Genomic DNA, 19,090 nt, shown 5'->3' on the forward strand with positions numbered 1-19,090 from the left:
TTAGGTTTGTTTTTTGATAGAACTAAAACTATTTACCGATTTATGTTTGATTTTGTTACTAACAGTCTCATATTTGTTTAAGTCTACATATTGTTTCTTTTCACGACGACAATGATGAGTTCATTGATGAAGAGGAAGTAGTGGCACAACCTGATGAAGCTAGAAAGAGGAAGAGGGGATCAACTGGAAAATCAAGTTGCGATGTTCCACTAAAACCAAGGAAAAGACCTGCTCGTAGATCAGTAGTATGGGCACATTTCGTTGAGATTTGAGAATGTAGAATCTGGAGAACCAGTCAGCAACTGTCGGTATTGTGGGCAGGAGATTGGTTGTGACAACAAAAAAACCGGAACAACTCCCATGAAGAATCACCTGGACAGATGTAAGTTGTTATTGTCTTATAAAGATAGTGGTTCTCAGTCTTTTTTTTTGCTGTCGATAGTAGTGGTTTAATCACAACAACGAAGTATGATAAAGACTTGTTAAGAAGGTCAGTGAATGAGATGATTTAACTCAATGAGCTGCCTTTTTTGTTTGTGGAATCATCGGGGTTTAGGAGATTTTGTTTCAATGTACTGCCATTGTACACAGTTCATTGTAGGAAGACAGCAACCACCGACATTTTCTCAATGTACATACAAGAAAAAGATGTACTGAAGAAGATGTTTGCTTGTGATAACAAGAGAGTATCTCTCACCACAGATATATGGACAGCTCCTACTACTTCATGGAGTTATATGGTGGTGACAGCTCATTGGATTGATACAAATCGGGTGTTGCAGAAGAGGATTACAAGCTTCAAACTGTCACAAACCATAAGGGAGAAACCATTGCTGCATAGCTTAGTCAGTGTATACAAGATAGGGGAATTGGGAGTGTTTTTATAGTGACAGTTGACAATGCTAAGGTTAATGATAAAGCATTAAGGTTGATGAGAGATGCTTTGAGACTGAAGGGACCTCAGAAATTAGTTCGAGATGGTGCATATCTACACATGCGTTGTTGTTCCCATATTCTTAACTTGATTATGAGAGATTTTCAAGCTTTAGTGAATGAGAGTGTACTTGCCATTAGTAACACATTAAAGTATGTTATATGATCGACCCCAAGGCTGAAATGCGATTTATGTTTATGAAGGTAACTAAAGGGAGTGTTACAAGGTGGAATTCGACATACCTTATGCTGACATCTGCTTTGAAGTTTAGAGATGCATTTGATAAGTTGTTGGCAGAAGATAAATTGTACAATGGTGACTTCATGGAGACAGAAGAGGAGGGAGAGAAAAGGATTGGGCCTCCAACTTATATTAGCTGGGATGAAATTCACAGGTTAGTAAAGTTTCTGAAATTGTTTTTCAATTGCACTTTGGCATTTTCAGCATCTAAGACAATGACCTATTTACTTTGCTACAATGAGATAATCATCATAGATCAACATCTCATTTCATTAAGCTACCATAATGATCCGCTCCAACAGAAACAAGCAATGGCCATGAGGGCTAAGTTAAAAAGTATTGTGATGGACTTCTCAACATGAATCCATTAGTGATCATTGCAATTTTCTTTAATCCAAGGAATAAGATGCAATTTGCATTTGTTTGCTTCGACAAGCTCTACTGTAAAGACAGCAAGGAGAGTAAGCATCTAAGATCCTCAATTAAGATTGTCATGAAGAATCTGTATGAAGAGTGTGTCTCTAAGCAAAGCACTTCTTCTCAATGTGGATCCAAGAGTGATAAGGGGGATTCTGAACAAGCAAGTGATGTGCTTTTTTATTTGTCAGATGATGATGGGTATGACAGAGAGTTTCTATATTCAGAGATGGAAACTAAAACTGCGTATAAGAAAGCTACTAGCGGGGTAGACATATACTTGATGGATAAACGTGTGCCACGTATGAAAAATGTCTTGGGAATGGATTATGGTGTGCTATCATGGTGGAAGCGTAATAGTGTGAAGTTTCCTATATTGGCTGAGCTTGCTAGGGATGTGCTTGCCATTCAAGTGTCTTCAGTTGCTTTTGAGTCAGCATTCATTAGAAGTGGGAAAATTTTAGACCCTTATAGAAGTTGCCTAACACCCAATATGATTGAAGTTTTGCTTTGTTTACAACAGTGGCTGAGAAACACAATGGATGCTAAAAATATTGCAAACTTAGCTCAAATGCTTGAAGAATTAGAGTTCCATGACTCGCTAGGTAATCATTTACGGTTTTGAATATGTTTTTACATTTTTTTCATTCAGTTAATGTGGCTTTAAGACTTAACATATTCAAGCTTATGAATATTTGTTTCCTTGTGTAGCTTCTCCTTCTTTGGACCAACCTCGGGCTGCTGTGTGAGTTGTAGGTGTGGCTAGAGACTCATTTGTAACTGTAGGTACACTTGGCTTTTACAAATCTTTTAATTCATTATCAAATTCTTTGCTTCAGTGGTAATTCAATAATTCTTGTCTCTTTGTATATCTTGTTGCAGCGATCATACAATCACAATGGCTAGGAAATTATCTATGTATCTATATTTCCACTCTTTCTACTTTATGTTATGACTTGAACGTATTATGTACCTAGCCTATTCCCTCTTTTTGAACTTGAAGTTTTTATTTGTTTGAACATGAACTTTTTATGCTGCAAGATGAACTGAACTATTGAGTATGAACTTATTTGTAATTAAGACCAGCTCATGTATGTACATTTTGCATGATTTTTGCTAATTTATGGTGTTCATCACTTGTAATACATTTCAATTCAGAAGCAACAATCAGTAACCGAAATAACCGGTAACCAAACCGTCTATTAATTCAGTTATTTTCGAAATAATTTCAAAATTCAATAGATAACCGATAACTAAAATAACCGACAACCGAACCGAACCGAAACAATCTAACCGAATTCGTAGGACTAGTGTAACCAAAAGAAACAACATAATAGTGAATCATGAGATTGGATAACTGCATTAATTGCTCGTTTTTGTATAAATACAAAATCTTGTACATCCAAAAGGGCCAATCACTTTTAGGATTTTTTTTTTTCTTTTCACTGGAAAGATATTTTTTATTGAAGATACACGGCATACAAACCGAGCCTAAACAAAAGGCCCACAACATGAGTATTACAGGATAAGGACAAGCCCGTATGAGCCCAACAAGAGCTCACCGACATTACATCGAAAGCCAAGGGAGTTTTTAGCTTTTGGTCTCTATCTTATACACGTGTCAACTTGAGAATACAACCGCAACACGAGTTGATGAGTCATCGGAAGAGAAACCGAGATCAACTTTCGTCGCCGACGAGCACCAAATCCGGTGAGGGAAACATCGCCGAAACAACGCGCGAATAATCCTTGTTTACCACCGAAATAGATCTGAAAGGAGCTCAACCAAAAAAAAGCGACATAAAGATATCGTAATAAGCTTCGGAGAATTCTTCAATCCTTTAACCGGAGACATAATTGCTTGATCAATTTTCTGCAAATCAAGGTTTCTAAAGACACAAGCTGGAGATTAACCTTAAGCCAAACACACCTAAAAACTAATTACCAACTCAAATCCATAGAATTTATTAAAAACACACAAAAAGACTGAAACCAATCGGTATAAAACCGATCGAGGACGAACAAGGATAAGAACCGGCCAAACCTCTTATGGAAACTAGATTTGTCGGACAGACACCGGCTTTCCCCACTAGTAAAGCTGGAAGATACCGGGCAGAAACCCGAAACACTCGGGACAGCTAGATGGAATCACGAGAAGAACACGACAACGGAAAAGCCATGTTTACGGCGATACCAGACTTCATCCAGACACAAAAATCGACAAAACATGTCAGACAGCGAGAATAGAACTGCTAGATGGAATCACAAGAACACGACAACAGATAAGCCATGTTTACGGCGATACCGGAGTTCATCAAATATAAGAGCCTCTCTCTCTCTCAAAAATACTAAAGAGAGAAGAGAAAGAGTTTTTTCGTTCTGATGCACTTTTAGGATTAATACACACAACTTTTTAACCATTTGAACTTTGTCGATTTAAATTATATATTTTTATTTTATTTGTTCTTCATTTATTATCATTTTTAAGGAATTTAATATCTATTTGTTCACTAGGATACTTGAGTGTGGGATCTGGTACCCATCTCCTAGTTTTTAACATAACACAATTTAGAACAAATTATGATGTTTTATATTAACTAATTAATCTGATCATACTTAAAAAAAAAAGGATTTCAAGAATTTTATTAATTATATTTATGTGAAAAAAATTTAAGTACCAATTGAGGAAAGTATTAAATAACCAATAACAGAAAATTATATTAAATTAATACGTTTTAATTATAATATGCAAATTATCAATCTATTCTAAAATATAAAATAAAAATACATTAATTGAATAAATTTGAGTACTTTATGAGGGAAAATATTCTAAGTAAAATAAATATGTGGCAAAAATAAGATTAACATTTTATCTACCAAGTATTATAACATTACTTAATTTTTAAATATAACTTCACAATTTGAATCTCATAAAAAAAAAAAACATTAAAACATAGTCACATACTTCGTGATTTGTCTTCTGCTATAGCAAGCCACCGTCACCCTGAGGAGAAAAATAGAACTTGGATCGGATCTTCGCCGGCGTGAACCAGCAGCTGGTTTGCTCTTCTCATCTTCGCCTGAGTTCAGGTTTGTTTCTTCTCTCGTACTCTCTCTCTCCCTCTCTCCGTCTGTCTTGGTGTCTTTGTCTCTCTCTCGGTCTCTCTGTCTCATGGGTTTGATTATTGATTTGGTTTCTCCTTTAGTCATTTAAATCTCGAAGTGGGTTTCAGGTGTTACGGATTGAATCGCTGCAGCTATCGTGATTTTTGGGTTTTGAAGTTTTTTCTGGGTTTTGATATCTTAGAAACAAATTGACTCTGGGTTTTGATTTTTGGGTTTTGTTTTTTTTTCTGGGTTTTTGATATCTTAAAACTGTTACCCTCAGTGTTTGTGTATCTATGTGGCTCGTTCTCTTGATTTGGGTTGTTAAACAAAATATTATAGTGACTGATTTGGGTTGTTCTACAAGTAAGTAATCTTCTGTTTTCTTTTTCATTTGCCGGTGATCATCATGTTTGGTGGTGTATGTCAAGTTTTCAGCAATTGTATAGGAAACTGGATTGCTCGTTAGTTGTTAGATTACTTGTGTTTGTTTTAATGTTCATCATGTTCTTATGCTCTTTGTATAGACCCGACACTTGTGTGATTCCTCAAGCATCTCCTTATGCTTCTGAATTTCTTTTTCCATAACTAAAATTCTTCTTTGTGACAAAACCAAAGGACTCTATCTGCCTTGTTAAGGCCACCACTTTCTCACGTTCATATAATGGTTGGAATAGTTATTTTTTGGATTCATTAGATATAACTACCTCGTGCCTAAAGTCAAAGTTTTTTTCACTAGGAGCAAAAGGAAGTCGTTGTGTCCTTTTTACATTAGAGGGTAGGTGTTGTGTTCTTGAATTCCACCAATGATAAAAGCCAAATCCTATTTATAGAATTATTTTGTTTTGGTTGAACTTGAATGATGGAATGTGATAGTATCGTAATGGAATTGTGATCCTATTGTGACAAGGTCTGTTTCAGTTTCCTAAATTCAGTATTGCTCAATCTGAGATGGTTGATTTTGGTGAAATCAGAGATTCAATTGGATTCCAAAATCGTGATTGACCTTAGATTCTGGAGCTGGTTTCTTTGATTCAATCTGTTTTTTTTTTCGTCTCTTTGCTTGGATCTGAGTATTTTGATTATAAAATTGCTGTTGTCAGATCAGATATTTTATTTTTGAAGATGGGAATGAGCAAAACAGAGATCAGTTTGCGGAGATTACTTTCCGTTGCACCTAATCAGCAAAATCAGTCAAAGCTTTTGCATGTATGTTCCTTTTGGATCTTCTTCTTCCTCTTCTTCCTTGAAGCTTAGAGGTAAATTATTTTGATGTTCATGTGTATTGTATGTAACATGTGTAACAGTATGTTGCTACTTTGAGGGAACTATTAGAACAACTCTCCCTAGAGAAGACGACACCTCAAGGCCTTCCCAGGTGGTTACTTAACTCTTTTGATTTGATTAAAAGATTTCTGCTTTGGAATTCTTATGTCGACAAGAGCTATTATTAATCTCTTTCTAGGATTATGTGTATAAGATATTCGAATTGAATTGCTTAACTTCTCCTTTGATCTCTTGTTGTCCAGTGTTACAAAGGCTAATAAGGTGAATGAATACTATGAAAAGATTGAAGCAATAGCTGCTCAATTCGTAAGTCATCTAAACAGGATTAGCTGTTCTTTTCTATTTCTAGAGCTAAGACTTTAGGAGAGTAACGTGTGTTAATATACATTTATGCTCTTGCTATTATGATGCATTTGGTCTTGAGGAATTGTTTCATGTTTCTTTCTTTCTTTCTTCCCCATGAGTTTAGTTTTAGGAATCCACAGTTTGGTTTGTTCCTGCAACTAGTATCAAATTATTTCCCCTAAATTTACAGCCCGACGCAGAGGTACCTCATGAGCCTTTTGCAAAGGGCTTTACCAACGAAAGCTCTCCAAAGTTAGAAGACGATACTCCAAGCCCCACTTCGCCACAGCTGAGAAGAAGAATAGTGTAAGATTAATACTTGATTCACATGCCTTATCAACTTGTAAATTCTTTGGGCCTTTATTTCTTACCAGCTTCCTAGATTGATGCAGGTCTACAAGGTCCAAGGAGCAATGCTATGATTCCGCTGATGCTGATACATCAAAACCAATAAAACTAGACTCTGCAGCTCAAGCGCACATTGACAAGCACAGGTATATTCATCTATGAACTAGAAACTTATGAACTTAATATGATCAGTCTATGTACTTTCCTTGTTAGAACGAAAGTTTTCGCTATGAGTAAAGCTGTACTCTTTTGAATTCAAGTTGAATTTGCCACTTCATGTTCTCGTCGGCGATTCGTTTAATGACATAAAGCTTCAAGAGGATCTAACCGATGAAATGGTGGGACTTGCAAGACAACTCAAGGAGAGAAGTCAAGCGATAAGCCAATCTCTACAAAGTACAGAAAAGGTGACATGTTAACCACTTCCTTACGGTACCCCATTATCTGACATTGCATACTATCAACATCAATGGGATAAGAGAAGAATCTATATTTTGGTTCATATGTTTTTTTAACTGGCTTCATTGGTCCTAACATTTGTTCGTTCTCTCTTTGGTTGTGGATTCATTAACAAAAGATACTTGACTGTACCGAGGAGGCCATTGAGCAAAGCTTAGCGAGCACAGGACACACAACCACAAGAGCCACAAAGATTTATTCACAAAGCTCGAAGACAAGTTGCTTCCAGTGGCTCTTGATCTTCGCCATGACATGTGTGTTCATAATGGTTGTCCTGTTGATCCGAGTCACATAGAAAATTATTCAGAATGTAAACCAAGTTTTAGTAACAAATTTTGAAAAACTACATTTCAGTCAACTGTTTTGTTAAATTTAAGGTGCTGTATAAGTTTAGAGTTGGATATGTGAAAGCTACTTTGTTAAGATAAAGCGATTCTTGGTTTACGATTTTTTGTTCCGTGAGAAATTGTAATTTGACCGGTTTTCTTGTATGAGTCCATGATGAAGAAAGATAGTGATGAATCAAAGTATGCGACTTTCAAAAATTATACTATAATAGCATGAATCATACTCTTGTTTTGGTAGGATGCAGAATCATAATCTAGTACCAATTAAACTCGCCGAATCAAAAAAAAAAGTTTCTTGAAGAAAAATTATTCCAATCATTATCAAATTTAGTTTCTTATATTAAGAAAAAGGAACATAAATAAAAAAGCTTATAACAATAACAAATAGAAACAAATATGGTTTTACTAATAATTAATGAATACGAGTGTATCATCACATGACGATGTCTCTTCTCTTTCCTTTATTCCATCTCATTCATCCAGCCTACCATCCTCGTCTTATTCTTTTTTGCTTTTTCTTTTCGCAAGTTATGAAGCGTTCCACTGATTATATCATGTTTTTACCAAGAAAACGAAATTGAAACCGAAGGAGAATCCAGATCGGAATTTTCTTTTTTTTTTTCTTCTTTTTTATCTTTAAGATTTCATCTTCTCCAACTTTATTGCTTAGATCGTCATCATGTATGTGTTCCGAGTCGAATAATTGAATGTCGTTGTAGTTTGGCTTAGACGGTGTAGTGTTGGTTAAGATTGTCGATGTCAAGACCCTTGAGCTTCACTACCGACTCAACGTGGCCTTTCAGAGTGTGCACTTCTCGTAGCCTGCATGCACCACAACAAAACACATTTTTCACCAATCTTGTAAAATATGTTTACGTGTGGATCATTCGAGTGATCATTTTTACGTACCTAGCAACTTCTGCACGTTTCTTAGCCTGTTCAGCGATCTCAGAGAGCTCGGTGTAGGTTGCCGTGTCTTCGAACATTGACTCTGGTGGTTTAAGCCCGTGAAGCGTACGTTGAGCTAGAGCCCATTGGGCCTCTCTCTCTCCCCTACCGTAGTCTTTCTTGGTTGTGAATGCGGTCTTCGATTACAAGGGGCAAAATTAAATACAATGTCAATATTTATATATATACATATACGAATCAAGAATCAAGATTTAACTCACACATACCCTATTTTCAATCATGTTGTTCCAAGCTTTGCCACTAAGGGTATAGCGGGTGATAAACTTGAGGATATCAAGAGGAATGTATGTGACGATACTGTAAATCCAAATGACTCCACACCATCCCCATCCGCAGCCTTTGATTCTCGCGAATTCCCAATGTGCATAAGTAGCTATTAAGGTTGCAATCTGTTATAGTGAGAAGAAAAGAAAAAGAAAAAAAATTAGTCGAGAGAGAGATATCAGAAATGTGTATGTGTGAATACACATGACATACCAGTTGGGCAACAAAGAAAGCAATAAGAAGAAGAAGTCCAGGGCGTTCCACAAAGGACCAGCTCCTTNTATATCAGAAATGTGTATGTGTGAATACAAATGGCATACCAGTTGGGCAACAAAGAAAGCAATAAGAAGAAGAAGTCCAGGACGTTCCACAAAGGACCAGCTCCTTGATCGAGTAACAAAGATGAGAGCCTGACTAATTATACTGACTTGCAAATACAAAACTGCTATTAACTCCTCGTTTTTGCCTTGTAATGACCTTACTCCAAATTTATCCTACACACACCAACACCAAGATGAATGAATTTATAGATTATAACAATTAAGTAAATTGTAGTAGTGTTGTATCGAGTACCGGGAAGAAGGTGGTGTCATGAGCCAGCCAGAAGAAGACAACGGTAACGAGAGCCATGTACGTCCCAAGAACAACTCCAGTAGCAAAGATCTCCTTAAGTTTCCATGAGTCAGGAATTGGGGAAGGCTTGACTCTATCCTTGGAAATGGTCATGATGGTACCGTCATTTAGGATTGCAATAATGAGGACCATGAAAGGAGAAAAGTCAAACTCCCAAATAAGAGCCACAAGCATGAAGCCTAGGACTATACGGATGGTAATGGAGACTGCATAGATCGTGTAGTTTTTCATTCTTTGAAAGATAGCTCGACTAGTGAGCACAGCGCTGACTATGACACTAAGACCTGGCTCTGTCAGGACTATATCTGAGGCGCTTCTTGCGGCATCAGTTGCATCATCCACTGCTATACCGATATCTGCCTTTTTCAGTGCTGGAGCATCGTTGACACCATCCCCGGTCATACCAACAATATGTTTCCTTTCTTGGAGTTTCCTTACAATCTCATACTTGTGCTCTACGCAAGATCAGAAAAGTTTAGAATTTGATTAGTGAGATCAAAGGAAAAGTGAAATTTGAGGATGATTACTATACCAGGAAAGACTCCAGCGAATCCATCAGCCTTCTCAATGAGCTCATCGACAGGAACTCCGCCCGTGGTGTCATCTTTGTTTTCAAGTAAAGAAGAGGAAGGATACATGTTTGTTCCCATTCCAAGCCTACGACCAGTCTCTTTACCAATAGCCAATTGGTCTCCAGTAATCATTTTAACATTCACACCAAGATCAAGAGCTCGTCTAATGGTCTCTGCACTGTCATGTCTTGGAGGGTCAAAGAGTGGCAAAAGACCAACAAACTCCCACGGTGTTCCTGCACTCTCTTTGTCCTTGTCGGGAACCGTCTGCCGTGCAACCCCGAGTGAACGGAGGCCACGCTCAGCAAACTTGTCAATGATCTCATGTGCTCGTCTCTTTGTCTCTCCTTTGAGATCACAGAGTTCAATTATCTGCTCGGGAGCACCTTTGCTGCATCTATGCCACTCTCCATTGCTATCAATGTAAGTGATCGCGGTTCGCTTTTCTACCGGATTGAAGGGCAAGAAATGCACTTCAGTTATTCCAGCTCTTGCCTCTTTTGGATCACCCAACATGTTAACAATGGAAGTATCGATGGCATCTTGATTCTCTATTCTTGAAGCCCTAGCTGAAAGTAGTATCACAGTGTCCTTGTCTGCGTCTTTGGGGAATACCTGATGAAACACAAGAAACCACAATATTTTAATTAATATTCCAAAAAAAAATATAAATAAATAAATAATGAAAAGATTCGTCCTCAAACCTCAATTAAATTCTTGTCAACTGTAAGTTTGTTAAGAGTTAGAGTCCCGGTTTTGTCGCTGCAAAGAACATCCATACCAGCCATTTCTTCGATGGCGGTCATTCTTTTGGTGATGGCACCTTGTTGAGACAACCTATGTGATCCAATAGCCATTGTCACGGACAACACAGTGGGCATCGCAATTGGGATTCCTCCGATGAGAAGCACAAGAAGATTGTCGATTCCATCTCTATACTTGCGATGCTGGATCGGATACATTATAATTACCTCAATCAACATTCCTATTCCGATTGAACAGATACAGAAATTACCGATGGCGGTTAGGACCTGAAACATTTAGAGGCCATATTAGAAATGATCGCTTGCACCGCAAGGAAAATTAGTTAGAGGCGGCCATATAATACCTTTTGAAAGTGTCCAACATTGTTAGTACTGTCAACAAGGTGAGCTGCCTTCCCAAAGAAGGTATGCACTCCAGTGGCAATGACAACAGCCTCGATCTCACCTTGTTTGCAAGTGGAGCCAGAGAAGACCTCATCCCCCGGGTGTTTAGTGGCTGGCAGAGATTCACCGGTAAGAGCAGATTGGTCGATCTTAAGAGGATCACCTTCAAGAAGACGAGCATCCGCTGGAACAATATCACCCAACTTGATGCTGATTAAGTCACCTGGAACTAGAATCGCAGCCTCTTGCTCTCCCCATCTCCCATCTCTTAATACCTTTGTTTTAGGTGCAAGATTGGCCATGAGAGCCGCTGCTGCATTACCGGCATTGTTCTCCTCAATAAAACTGATGGTCGAGTTTATGATGAGCAAACACGTGATACCAACAAAGTCTTGCCAATCCGGTGGCCTTCCACCACCGTTTGCCAGCACAATTGCCATGATTGCCGCCGCTTCCATCACCCATGAAAGAGGGTTCCACATAAACCCCAAAAACTTTAGAAATTTGTTTTCTTCCTTCTCTTCTAGTTTGTTTGCCCCAAATATTTGGAGTCTGTTTCTTCCTTCCTCTGATGACAGACCTTCCCGTGAACATTTTAGCTGTTGGAACACTTCGTCCACCGGAATTTTCTCCTGTAATACGTACGTACATTCATGGTTTAATGCTTTCTAATAACAATTTAATTGTGTTTTAATGTTGAAACAATAATAAGATAAATGGTATATTAACAAATAACAACAAACACTAACAAGATCAACGTTCTCCTTCTTTATTTCTTCCCATGAGATATCAGCAGCCATGATGAATCACAATGATGAGAAACAACAGTTTTCACGAAGCACGACTTCTTTAGATAGAAAAGTAAAACTCTCCTTATTCTCTTGTCAAGTGTCTTAAAGAACAAGAAGAGTAAAAGCTATAAGAACTGGGATTTTTCTTTAGTTTTGTGATTTGATGTTAGGACAAAGAACTGGTATATATACACTTAGACAAGTGGCTTGTATGTATTTCATAGTTTGTGGCAGACCTTAAACTGAGGAGTTTTGACAATGCGTGTGTGTGTTTTGAACTGTTTTAATGCCTTTTCTTTTGCTTTCCATATTTGTTTTTTTTTTTAGTTTGCTTTTCTCACTTTAAAATAAAAGAATAGGAGAAAACAGATTACTTGCATTTCTACAAATAGAAAACTAGCATTCACTAATATTTAACACATTATAAGTTTGAAAAAGGGAAAAAAGCCAAAAAATACCTCATCTACTTTTTATTTGAAAAAGGGAAAAAAAACCCTACATTGGTTTTTAACTCTGTTGTATTTGTTATTACAATCATTTACATTTAAGTCAGATAAATTTAATCGTATAATTGGCTTAACTCTACTATATGCTATGCTTTTTTCTCCTATTACTTGTTATGGGAGATCTATTAGTGTACTTTTATTTTGTGGTGTATTTTTTTGTTGTTTACAAATTTAATCATCTAAGTTTATATAGTTTGTGTTGTTCTTACGTTATTATTTGTTGTTTCCTTTTGTAAATTACCTATTCTTTTATATAACAAATCCACGTATGTCAAAGTAAATATAACGTATTTTTTTACTTTAGTTTGGTTTTGTGTTATTTACTTAAATACTATACTTACATTAAACTCTATACAACGTTTATAAGGATTATGTTAAACTTCAAAGTTATTTTAAAAGTTATAGATGATTTAGTTTTCTTTAATTTAAAACATTTGGTTTTCGATCTTAAACATTGTTTAATTTGTCGTTGGTATTCTTATATATAAATCTTGAGAGATAAGGAACCTTTGTTATCACAAGCAAAAGTTAAAACAAGAAAGTTTGGTTCGCAAAGAGAGTTTATCCTCCAATCACGCTTGAGATTACTCTAGTTTGGTTCATATCCCTTATATGTATAAGCTTTCTCATAAAAACAAGAAAGATTATCCTCCAATTACTTGTTGCGCTTACAAAGCTCGAGAAATAATTTATTTATTTGTCCTCAATTTTTCATAGTATTTCTATTTACATACCATTGTATTTTTTTTTAAATGACACCCAAAATTTAATTATCTTATTTTCTTTATAACATAATTGTATCACTTACACCCAAAATATAATTCTTTTGTTTTTTCTTTATAAATTAGTTGTATCACTTACTTACATTTTCATCAAATTTTAAGAACTCTTGATTCATTTGGTGAGATAATATAAAATTCAAATTATAATAATTTCCATATGTTAAATTATTATTATACAAGAATTTTATATATTCAAATAAAACTGAAAAATATATACTACACAAATAAAATTTAGATCCCAAATAATAATTTTACAGATAAATATTATAGATTTTGTATATAAAAATTACAGTAAAATTATTTTACTCTGCATATAGTGCAGATTGTTATTTAGAATAAAATAAACTACTAAAATGATGTTAGATTACAAATAATAAGTAACCAATATGTTTAAAGAACTTTGTGTCCCTTAATGAAGAAAATATCAAGTTCCCTCAACTCATCAAAAGTTCTAAAACCATCAAATCAAATCAGAGACACATAAAAGAAACCATATAAGTATATATACACATAAGATGGAAACAAAAATCACATAGATCATACTATCATAGTATTTCTAAGGTGACAGCCTTAAACGTAACTTGCCGAGCCGAATATACTTGAGAAAATTTTCAGATTATTTGAGTTAATCAACCAAAACACAACAAAGGTTTTTCCCAAAATCAACAATAGAGTTTTCCTCCGATTCTATACATAATATTCATGATAAAAAAGGTCGTAACGAATTTAAAAATTTCTTGTAGCCAATTTCTAACAAATAAAAAAACAACAATAGAATTAAGGGATATATGTGTTTTGCTTGAAAGCAGCAGCACCAATGGAGCCATTTTCTTTATATTATTTGCACAAAAGTATTTTTTTTCTCATACGTAAACTTGTAATTAGAAAAATCACAAATTTACAATCCAATTGATAATTTTGTAGAAATTTACTGATAGATTTATTTTTCTATCTTTTTGGAGAAGTTTGAATTGCTATCATCCAACATAACTATTTCATAAAATCGAGAAGTAACTTGATTAAACGTTTTTTCAAACTTTATATAAAAACAAAACTGTTTATGCGTTGGAGAGCTTTTAAATGACTAAAGTTCTCTTATTTTTCAGATGTGTACACCTGGAATAGAGAATTTTTTTTTTTATTATTATTGGATGAATATGCTGAGTTGTATTAATTCTTATATTTTGATTGGTCATCCGTTTTCCATCTAACTAATTAGTACTTGTTTTAAAGAATAGTTATATATGCTGAGTTGCATTGTACGGCATCTCTTTTCCATCTAACTAATTAGTACTTGTTTTAAAGAATAGTTAAACCAACAGATCTATTCATTTTTTGAAGGAGAAAACTAGAAGCTGGTGGGATTTGTTCACTTTTGCGTACATCGATTCAATAATGAGACATGGCTCAGAGAAGCAGCTAGAATTTGAAAATCTACTTCCACTCCCACCTGATATGGATCCTTTTACATGTTGTGAGAATTTATTAAGATGCTGGCAACTTCAAGAGTGCAATAATGGCTCAAACCCATCACTATTTTGGTCAATTTCTGGTGTATATGGATGGCCATATCTTCGCCTTGGACTGTTGAAGGTACATTTGCTTATTTTCACTTTCTTGTAATCTTACTATATATTTGCTACTGAAAAATATAAACTTTTGCAGGTGTTCAATGATTGCATTGGCTTTGCAGGCCCCTTATTTCTCAACAGACTTATCAAGTATCTAGAAAAAGGTCTCCATTCTTCTTAAAGATTTTAGTAAATATGTTTACGTCTGGAATCAATGACACTGTTTCTAACTGAACAGGTTCAGAAAGTTCTCTTGGCTACACCCTCGCTATCTCCTTGGGCCTCACATCTATCTTTAAGTAAATACATTCCTAGACATAACTTTTATTCAACTCAAATGTGTAGAAATATTTATAGGCACTTCTGATATATGCTTTCTTTTTTTTGTCTTGTAGGTCCTTTCTTGATACACAATATACGTTTCGTCTTTCAAAGCTTAAACTGAAGCTAAGATCTAGTATAATGAGTGTTATCTACAGGAAGGTAAAACATGTGAAAAGAGAAAACTTGTATTGTGATTAGTGGTACTTGGTTCCTTAAATATCTTGATAGTGAACTATTTATCAAACAAGACGTTTGTATATATACAGTATGTTTTGGAACCTTTTACTTTGCTTTAGTGAGTATTCGATTCAGGATATCTAAACATCTTAGCCATGACTTCACCTTTTAAGGGGTTTGATACGATAGCTAGTAACTCGACGTATCAAACACTTTTGGTTCTTTGGTCAAGGATGTTTTGATTGAGAGATTATATTGTATATATGCAGTGTTTGTTGGTGAACACAGCGAACCGGTCAGGATTTTCTGAGGGCGAGATTCAAACATTTATGTCGGTAGATGCTGACCGCATTGTTAACTTGTGCAACAGTTTGCATGACATGTGGAGGTAACAACATCTGCCTGTGAATAATGAATTTGTTTCCTTATTGATGATCGATAGAATATCCACTCTTTCATTCTCATTCGATATATTTGTCTCAGCCTGCCTTTGCAAATTGGGATAGCTTTGTATTTTTTGTATACCCAAGTCAACTTTGCTTTTCTGTCTGGACTTGCAGTCACAATCTTGTTGATTCCAGGTACGAGCTTACATCACATTTCCTAATATATGGAGTGCCCACATTTCTCATATACATTGTTCTTTTCCTTTTTTTTCAGTCAATAAATGGATATCTGTGCTGATTGCATCTGCAACAGAGAAAATGATGAAGCTTAAAGATGAGAGGTATGAGGATATATAATATTCAAGGCCAAAAGTTTAGTTCTGTCGCTAGAAAGTTTCTTCAGTGTGATCCTATGGGGTATTTGAGTTGTGATTTCTTNATAAACAAAGGTTCTATGCTTCTTTTTCTTTTTGGTTTCAACTTTCAATTATGACGAAGTCTTACATTGACCTCACTTTTCTGTAAGGTCCCATGGATTTTATCTGGAACACTACGCGAAAATATCTTATTTTGGAAGCTTTTTGACTCCAAAAGGTCTAGTAAATTTGCTTGAGCCACACATTTTATGCACTTCTACTCAAAATGTTCTGTTTTACAATCGAATGTATATATACGCAAAGTTAATCTTCCTGTTTAAACTAGGTATTTCGACACACTGAGTGCTTGTGCACTAGATGTGGATATTTCACTTATGGCTGGAGGTGACATGGCATGTATAGGCGATAAAGGAGTAAACTTATCTGGAGGGCAGAGAGCTCGGCTTGCTTTGGCCAGGTTTGATTTCTTTATATATCATGCTCTTTCACCATCCATTGATCAAGTGTTNAAAAACAGGAGAGCTCCTAACAAACATCCGCACACTTAAAATGTATGGGTGGGATAACTGGTTTGCTAATTGGTTGAAGGAAACAAGAGCCACCGAAGTGACTCACTTAGCGGTTATGTTTCCGTATTCCTCCTTTTGCTATGTAAACGGTCCTAATAGTAAGTGCTTTGTATTAACAGTTATTTTTTTCGTTTGGCTTTTCTAGACTCGGAAGTATTTAGATGCTTGGTGTGTTTTCTTTTGGGCGACAACACCAACTCTTTTTTCTCTTTCCACTTTTGGTCTCTATGCTCTGATGGGTCATCAACTTGATGCAGCAACGGTACTTATTGAATCTTTTTCTATGATATCTTCTGCTTCAAATTTGTTAAAACACTTGTTGACACTCCTGATACTTTTTTTTATTTTTTTCCAGGTTTTTACTTGTTTTGCACTGTTTAATAGCTTAATCTCTCCATTAAACTCATTTCCATGGGTCATCAATGGGCTCATTGATGTAAGCTTGTGTTTCAGTCATGTTGAGTAGCATTTTATCAACCATTTTATTTTCAGTTATATATATAATTTGTTCCCTTGTTACAGGCATTTATATCCACCAGGCGTGTGACCAAGTTCTTGTGTTGTTTGGAGCATAGAAAAGTATTTTCAATAGACTCTGGTTTGACCTCTGAAGACTTATCTGTGTTTGTGGAAGATGCATCTTGTACTTGGTCAGGTAACGTAGAAGAGGATTATAACTTGACAATAAAACATGTAAGCCTAAGAGTGCCAAAGGGATCCTTCGTTGCAGTTATCGGTGAGGTATAGCAATCATCCCCATCTTTATTAATCTTATTATCCCTTTTGTTTATTTGTAGTATCAGTCATCTGATTGAATTATGATTAACTATTTATAGTATCATTCTTTAACTATTTTTTCAGGTTGGTTCAGGTAAAACATCTTTGTTGAATTCACTATTAGGGGAAATGCAGTGTGTTCATGGATCAATTCTATTAAATGGGTCTGTGGCATACGTACCACAGGTTTGTAAACTGATAAACAAAGGTTCTATGCTTCTTTTTCTTTTTGGTTTCAACTTTCAATTATGACAAAGTCTTACATTGACCTCACTTTTCTGTAAGGTCCCATGGATTTTATCTGGAACACTACGCGAAAATATCTTATTTGGGAAGCTTTTTGACTCCGAAAGGTCTAGTAAATTTGCTTCAGCCACACATTTTATGTACTTCTACTCAAAATGTTCTATTTTACAATCGAATGTATATATACGCAAAGTTAGTTGTTAGATATATAGTTTATCTAGGAAAGTGCATAGTTTAATCTTCCTGTTTACACTAGGTATTTCGACACACTGAATGCTTGTGCACTAGATGTGGATATTTCACTTATGGCTGGAGGTGACATGGCATGTATAGGCGATAAAGGAGTAAACTTATCTGGAGGGCAGAGAGCTCGGCTTGCTTTGGCCAGGTTTGATTTCTTTATATATCATGCTCTTTCACCATATATAGATCAAGTGTTGTGTTTCTGATGATTTTGTGTGTGCATAATCAACAGGGCTATTTATCGTAGTTCAGACATGTATCTGCTTGATGATGTATTGAGTGCAGTGGATTCACAAGTAGGCTGTTGGATATTGCAAAGAGCACTTATGGGTCCTCTGTTGAACAAAAAGACTCGCGTTATGTGCACTCACAACTTGCAGGTTTCGAATCTCTCTTTACAATTGAAAATATATCACGATTCAATGTATTTGTCAGTTTCTTTGATAACCCTCCTGCAGATGTACTTAANGAGTAGCATTTTATCAACCATTTTATTTTCAGTTATATATATAATTTGTTCCCTTGTTACAGGCATTTATATCCACCAGGCGTGTGACCAAGTTCTTGTGTTGTTTGGAGCATAGAAAAGTATTTTCAATAGACTCTGGTTTGACCTCTGAAGACTTATCTGTGTTTGTGGAAGATGCATCTTGTACTTGGTCAGNTCACCAAATCACTTTACCAAACGAAAAGAACCTCTTTCTATCAAGAAAGACGATGTTGATGAAATTAGTGAAGCTGCAAATATTGTCAAATTGGAGGAAAGAAAAGAGGGCCGAGTTGAAGTAAAGGTTTATAGGTAAAGAAAATATTTGCTTAACCGTGTTCTTTTTTTTTTTTTTTTTTTATGTATAAGTAAGTGATTGACTTAACTGTTTTTGCAGGAGCTATGCTGTGTTTTCTGGTTGGTTCATTACAATTGTAATATTGGTTTCAGCTGTTTTGATGCAAGCTTCCCGTAATGGGAATGATTTGTGGTTATGTTATTGGGTTAACAAGGCAGGAAGAGGAGTATCACATTACTCAACCTCGTTTTATTTGGTATTAAAATTCTCTGTAAAATCCCATGAAACGTAACTCTATCCTTTGTGTTATTGAGTTTAAAGTCACTACCAATCGTGCAGATGGTTCTCTGTATCTTTTGCATTATCAACTCTATGTTAACCTTGGTGAGGGCATTCTCGTTTGCATTTGGAGGATTAAAAGCAGCAGTGCGTGTTCATAATGCATTAATCAGTAACCTTATAAATGCACCTACACAGTTCTTTGATCA

The 19,090-nt window shown here is 35.7% G+C and overlaps 2 protein-coding genes, 1 long non-coding RNA gene and 1 pseudogene across 3 annotated transcripts; 2 read left to right on the forward strand and 2 right to left on the reverse strand.

Moving 5' to 3' along the window:
* Positions 1 to 2,949: 2,949 nt before the first annotated feature.
* LOC104773262 lies at positions 2,950 to 4,010 on the reverse strand. The gene is made up of 2 exons (XR_765055.2): positions 3,636 to 4,010; positions 2,950 to 3,361 (listed from the first exon to the last, which is right to left on the reverse strand). It is a non-coding gene; the product is annotated as an uncharacterized LOC104773262 (long non-coding RNA).
* A 575-nt stretch (positions 4,011 to 4,585) lies between these two features.
* Positions 4,586 to 7,626, forward strand: LOC104773263. Its single transcript, XM_010497841.2, has 8 exons — positions 4,586 to 4,681; positions 5,800 to 5,905; positions 6,004 to 6,074; positions 6,226 to 6,289; positions 6,519 to 6,634; positions 6,721 to 6,822; positions 6,984 to 7,083; positions 7,254 to 7,626. The coding sequence occupies exons 2-8, from the start codon at positions 5,822 to 5,824 to the stop codon at positions 7,428 to 7,430; spliced, it is 714 nt and encodes a 237-aa protein (XP_010496143.1). The 5' UTR covers positions 4,586 to 4,681; positions 5,800 to 5,821; the 3' UTR covers positions 7,431 to 7,626.
* A 581-nt stretch (positions 7,627 to 8,207) lies between these two features.
* Positions 8,208 to 11,868, reverse strand: LOC104773264 (ATPase 6, plasma membrane-type-like). Its single transcript, XM_010497842.2, has 9 exons — positions 11,818 to 11,868; positions 11,029 to 11,700; positions 10,625 to 10,951; positions 9,881 to 10,535; positions 9,289 to 9,803; positions 9,036 to 9,209; positions 8,658 to 8,840; positions 8,392 to 8,567; positions 8,208 to 8,304 (listed from the first exon to the last, which is right to left on the reverse strand). The coding sequence occupies exons 1-9, from the start codon at positions 11,866 to 11,868 to the stop codon at positions 8,208 to 8,210; spliced, it is 2,850 nt and encodes a 949-aa protein (XP_010496144.1).
* LOC104773269 overlaps positions 11,867 to 19,090 on the forward strand; it is a 10,657-nt pseudogene continuing 3,433 nt past the window's right edge.

Source organism: Camelina sativa, unplaced genomic scaffold (genome assembly GCF_000633955.1).
Source record: "Camelina sativa cultivar DH55 unplaced genomic scaffold, Cs unpScaffold00507, whole genome shotgun sequence".
Lineage (NCBI taxonomy): Eukaryota > Viridiplantae > Streptophyta > Magnoliopsida > Brassicales > Brassicaceae > Camelina > Camelina sativa.